Below are 6,234 nucleotides of genomic sequence, written 5' to 3'. Positions count from 1 at the left end.
TCCAAGACTTGCGTTTTGCATTTCTGACCAGGTTTTTGAACCTGTTCACTGAGGCTTTATATTCCGACCAGTTTCCTAGTCGCTTGGCCTCGTTAAACAATCTGCGACACGCTTTACGAGTGTCTGCTATTTCAGAGGACCACCATGGTGGTTTACTCTTGCCTTTACAGACCTTTGGTCTGCAAGATTCCGAGATTGCCCTGTCGAACGCATTTGTAAGTGCGTTAGTCGCATTCTCAATATCAGTCCGATTCTGTATGTTCGGTAGTTGCCAAAGAAGGTTGGATAAGATCTCATGTTGTCTTGTCCAATCCGTTCTTTTCCTATTTCGAATAGGCATAGCCTTCGTTTCCCTGACCTCTATTATAAAGTCAATATACATGTGATCAGAAAAGGAGCAGTCTTTTGAAACCCTCCATTCCCTGATCATATTAAAGTGCTTAGAACTAACTAGCGTAATGTCCAAAACCTCCCTTCTGTTTATCACCACGAAGGTAGGTTCCGAGCCTGTATTTACTACATCAATACCATTGCAGAGAATAAAGTTAAAAATCGACTCACCCCTTGCGTTGGTATCCGAGCTGCCCCATATAGCATGGTGTGCGTTGGCGTCAGCCCCAATTATTATCGGCAAATTTTCATTATTTGCCCTGGTTATAATATCGCGAACCTTTTTGTTTGGCGGTGGTTCGCAGTGGTCATGGGCCATGTAGCTGGATACCACTAAAAGGGTACCCGAACCTGTCTCCCAGGCCGCTACAACTGTGTCTTCATCGCTGAAATCAGAGAGAATGAAGACTTTTAGATCGCTTTTGGCAAGTATACATGATCTAATCCTACCTGTACCATTCATGTATAAAAGCTTGTAGCCTTTGATACTAAGTCCGCAAACCCTTTCACGGTGGATCCAGGGCTCCTGGACCAGTATAAGCTCCTCCCCTCTCTCTGCCATCCGGAGGAGCAGGGCAGCCGAAGCTGCTTTGGAATGGTGAAGGTTAATTTGCGTGACCTTCACCATCCTTCTTCTTCGAGACGTGTATAACGGTGACGTTGACGTCCTCTTGATCGGATTTCAGGAGGTCGTCCTCGTCAACCGTTTCGTCGCCGTCGGCTGTCACTTCAACCCCCTCGAAGAACTCACCAACCAGTTGTGAATTGGTTGTAGAGTCCTCCTCGGCGATTGAACTGGCAGCCTCGTCGCACGACATCTCTTCCGGAGCCGGATCCTCGCCATTTTGTACAGTTTTATCCTTATCGTCACCCCGGTAGACACGGAGAAAGATCGACTCAAAGCCGTAGTAGACCTTTCCTCGTCTCTCCCGAAGCGGCGCTAAGGACTCCCTGTTCATAATGACGGTGATCCTTCTGGAGTGTCCTTCAGATTCGGATACCCTGACTACCTTCCAGTCATGTGTGGGGATTTCAGGGTTACCGATCTTCAGGAGCTCCAATATCTCCTCTGGCTTCGCTGGTTCGTCGGGAACTAGGGCAGTGGACCTAGGCCGGCGTGGTATCTCGTCAACAGAGACCACATCCAGCTTCGCTCCATCCCACAGGCCATCCAAAAGAGCTATCGCCAGCTTAAGTAGCTGAGCAGAACGCTCATTTGAGCAGGCCATTAGCTTTACCCGACCACGGTACCAACCAGCATCATCGCACTGAGGGGGGGGGACCTGGGTTCTCCTTGAGAACTCGCCAGAACACTCCCATCAGCTTTCTACGCACCATATCTCAGTTTGCATGAGATATGGAGCAGTCAGAATCCGCACGGTCGATGATGGCACGTACGAGGTGACCCTTGGCTACCTCGCTGAAGGACCTATCAAACGACCTGTGCTGCTTCAATTTCTTTGACTCGGGCTGTTGCGACTGACCTTGTGTCTCCTCCTCCGAACGTTGCCGTTTAGGCGCGTCTTTCGACGTGAGGGGGAGAATTTGTTGGTCAGCCAAGACGGATTTAGCCCAGTTAAGCGATGACAAGTCATCGGAAGAGAGGGACTCGGCAGGCTCTTTACCTAACCGGTCAATAATTTTCTCGGCGGCGCGCCGTTTAATGAAGGCCCTTCTTGCAGGTGTAACGTGCCTTGAGGGTTTGCTATCGCCCGGTTGGACTGGAGGCACAGCTGGGGAACCCGAAATCGAGTTCGCAGTTCCTTCACTGGCGGGGGGAGGTGTAGCTATGGTACCCGAAATCTGGTTCGCAGTACTATTGCTCACGACAGGCACTGGGTTAACTGCCTTGGCAGCACCCGAAGCAGGGGAATTGGCCGAGTTTTCATCGGTCAGGGCCTGGGCAGCCTTTGAAGTACTTGGGGTGAGAGACAGAGGTACTTCGCCACCATTTTTGGTGCAACCCTTTTTAGGGGGTGCTTTATTTTGGCAGATTTTGGATTTGGGTTTCCCCTCCTCCTTTCCTGCCGGTTTTTGGTTGCCGGTAGCTCGCGGATTAGTCTGGCCCGGTGTCGCCGCCAGACTAGCCCGGATCTCAGTAGCATTCGATTCACCGCGACCTGAAATCGCCGCCGCGGGAATAGGTTCTCCGGAGATTGTAAGGCCCCCGACCGGATACATGGGGCACGTCTTTTTTTCGGACATTTGGACATTTTAAGGTTTGCATTTTATACTTACTGCCAAGTTTAAGAAAGCTGCCTCGCCACGTGGAGAAGACAGACCACCAAGCCGCCCAATATGGGAAAAACAGACGCTGGTGGATTTGACGGACGTTCTAAAGGACAGGGTCCAAAAGGACCAAAAAGAACGGACCGGTACTACCGGGTGCCCTCTCAGCCACGAAAAGGGAAAAACACCCGGCAGACCCAAGATATCTGATAGCCGCCCCAAAGGGGAAAAACAGACGCTATCAGATTTGGGGGGGGTAGTTCTTAGTAAGTGCTCGCCATGAGCCCCTCTGGTGTGGGTGTCCCTATCCAGCACGGCCTGCATGGGTCATTACACTTAAGCCTTCGCATCGCGTCAAGATGACTACCCTTCGCGAAGGAATGTATATATGTATATACATATATATGTATGTAATGCAATACATGAATGTTCCGTGAAAGCTTAAAATTTGAAAATTTTGACAATCATTTCAAAAAATTCTGCGAAACTTTTTATACTTTTTACTGGGATCTGAACTTTTAACCTAATCAGCGGGAAATTCAGACCACATTTTAATATTTTTCTTTGACGTATTCAGACTACCAACACATATCGCTTCAGTGATATTCTTACATAGTATTCATGATAAACCAGCCATTGTTCCTCGACAATCTGTGGATTAACATTGGAATTTCTTTATTATTTGTTTTTTAAAATGTGTTATATAAATAAAAGGTTCTCAAATTTATTTGAAATTTTCTTAATTTCATTTAAAATTTTCTCAATTTCATTTGAAACTTTCCCAATTTTAATTGGAGTTTTCTCAATTTAAATTCCAAAATTCTCAATGTGGGGAGCTTGAAGCCCCACATGAATCAATTAGAAAAATTCGTATATCTGAGAAACTATTAGAGCTAGAATCTTAAAATTTTACATGAAGAACTTTGAAATTCATGTGAACATTTAGAGCATAAGGGGCGGACTTTTAATGGGTGGCTTGGCACAACATATATAGATTAAATACACGATTTCGTGCATCTTGGAAATTCTTCTATTATTCAAATTTTTTATAGATAGATAGAAATTGGCGATAGATAGAAACTGGCGAACTCGCAATAGTTTGCTTGACATCTCTCATATGTAACGTATTATAAATCTGGAAAACTATTGTAGTTAGAATCTTCAAAATCGTTAAGTGGGATTTTTATACCCTCCACCACCATCAGTGGTGATAGAGGGTATATATAAGTTTGTCATTCCGTGTGTAACACCAAAAAATATTCATCTGAGACCCAACAATGTATATATATTCTGGGTCTTTTTGAAATTCTGATTCGATTTAGCTATGTCCGTCTGTCTGTCTGTCTGTCTGTCTGGTTAAAACACGCTCACGTTAAAAATAAGCAAATGAAATCAACCAAATTCACTGAGAATATTAATTGTTTTCCTAAGCAGTTTGGTATTGAAAATCAGCAAAGTCGGTTCACAACGTAAAAAGTTATGAGTAAAAATTTCAGACTACCTAAAAAAAATTAAGTTTTTTCCCTAATTCATGAGTAGTTTTCTCAGAAACTACCAAAGATAATTCGAAAAATTTTGTCACAGTTTCTTTTTTCCACCTATAGATTATTTATGTTTAAAATTGTAACAATCGATCCAAAATTTCCCATAGCCCCCATACAAAGGTACATATTCCCGGAAATTAATTTATCGTTAATAACTTCCTGAAATATATCGGCATCAACACTAAATTTTGTACATATTGACATTATATGAACAGGAATCAAAACTACGGACTTAGATCTGTATCGGTCCACAATTGGTCATAGTTCCCATATAAGGTCCGCTTTCGAAAATCACTTAAATGAACATATTTTATTGATAAATAAAGCTATCGGGAAAAAATTCGACATGAATATGTTTTGTATATACATAAATCATTCTAAGGATTTTTTTTCCGGATCGGTCCATAATTGGTCATAGCTCCCATATAAGGTTCACATCCGAAAATCACTTAAACGACCATAATTCATAGATAAATAAAGCTATCTGGATAAAATTCGACATGAATGTGTTTTGTGTGTATATGAATTACTCTAGGAAATTTGTTCCGGATCGGTCCATAATCGGTCATAGCTCCCATATAAGGTCCACATTCGAAAATCACTCAAATGCGCATAATTCATTGATTAATAAAGTTTTCATGGTAGAACTCGAGGTGAATATGTTCTGTATATAGATATAAATCAATTAGAGAAATTTTTTCCGGATCAGTCCGCAATTGGTACTAGCTCCCATATAAGGTCCACATCTTAAAATCACTCAAATGCGCATAATTATTGATAAATAAAGCTATCAGGGTAAAACTCGACGTGAATTTGTTTTGTGTATAATCATCCGTGAACATTTTCCACATCGGTCCATAATTGGTTACATTCCATATAAGGAATTTTTTCAGCATCGTTCCATATCTAGCTCCCTTATAAGGTTCACTTCTGAAAACCACTTAATGCCACATAATTTATTATTAAACTCGACATGAGTATGTTCTGTGCATAGATAAATCATTTTGATTATTATACCCTCCACCACCATCAGTGGTGATAGAGGGTTTATATAAGTTTGACATTCCGTGTGTAACACCAAGAAATAGTCATCTGAGACCCAACAAAGTATATATATTCTGGGTCCTTATGAAATTCTGAGTCGATTTAGCTATGCCAATCTGTCTGTCTGTCTGTGTAAAACACGCTCACGTTAAAACGAAGCAAGATAATTTAACCAAATTCACCCAAAATATTCACTATTATCCGGTACAGTTTGGTATTGAAAATGAGCAATCGGTTCACATCGAGAAAAGTTATGAATCAGAATTTAAAACAACTCCGAAAAAATAAGCATTTTTTACACATTCTGATGCAATTTTCTCAAAAACTATGCAAGATAATTTTATGAAAGTCATCATATATTCGTTTCTACACAATATCTTGATTCTTGCTGATAATTGCCAGAATCGGTCCATAATTTCATATACCTCCCTTTCAAAAGTACATATTCCCGGAAAATTAGTTTTTTGTTAACCCATTAATGCCCACGACGATCTACGTAAGGTAGAAATGTGAAATTTGGATATGACAGTTTACTTGTGTATAAAAACCGATTTCAATTAAAAAATTTTTCTATCTTGCCTTGTTTGGATTTTAGAAGACGTTACGTATACGTAACAGTGGGCATTACCCACGAATTTTTGTCTCTTAATTATTTTAAGTAAAAGTTACATATTTTTACAAAAAAATCGTAGAAAACTGGTTAATTATTAAATTTTAAGCTTGGATTAGCTAATTTGGTGTATCATACAAAATTTTCTCATATAAAATAAAAAATTATTTAAAGTATAAAATTTTAATTTGTGAAATTTTGTAATTTCTGTAATGTCAATTAATGAATTTAAAGAAATTTGTATATTTTCTTGCAGCAACAGATATATTGACTAACGTTACACATTTTGCATACATTTACCAAAGGTCCTTGGCGCTAGTATCCTTGCAATTTCCCTAATAACCCAAGAAAATGGTCATAATTTTCAACTCATGTTTAATTTTTAAGGATAATTGCATTTATATTCCGATTTTCTAG

At 40.6% G+C, this 6,234-nt stretch overlaps 1 protein-coding gene across 1 annotated transcript; it reads right to left on the bottom strand.

The window, feature by feature from the left end:
- Nucleotides 1–561: 561 nt before the first annotated feature.
- Nucleotides 562–2,977, bottom strand: LOC119604656. Its single transcript, XM_037957416.1, has 2 exons — nt 841–2,977; nt 562–776 (listed from the first exon to the last, which is right to left on the bottom strand). Exon 1 carries the CDS (start codon nt 2,593–2,595, stop codon nt 1,732–1,734), a length of 864 nt encoding a protein of 287 aa, XP_037813344.1. The 5' UTR covers nt 2,596–2,977; the 3' UTR covers nt 562–776; nt 841–1,731.
- Nucleotides 2,978–6,234: the final 3,257 nt, after the last annotated feature.

The sequence above is a fragment of the Lucilia sericata genome, unplaced genomic scaffold (assembly GCF_015586225.1).
Source record: "Lucilia sericata isolate MDLA Ls3-8-SP2 unplaced genomic scaffold, ASM1558622v1 Contig000414F_arrow, whole genome shotgun sequence".
NCBI classification, from domain to species: domain Eukaryota; kingdom Metazoa; phylum Arthropoda; class Insecta; order Diptera; family Calliphoridae; genus Lucilia; species Lucilia sericata.
Note: the sequence above shows the minus strand (reverse complement) of the source record. Positions and strands in the feature narration are given on the sequence as shown.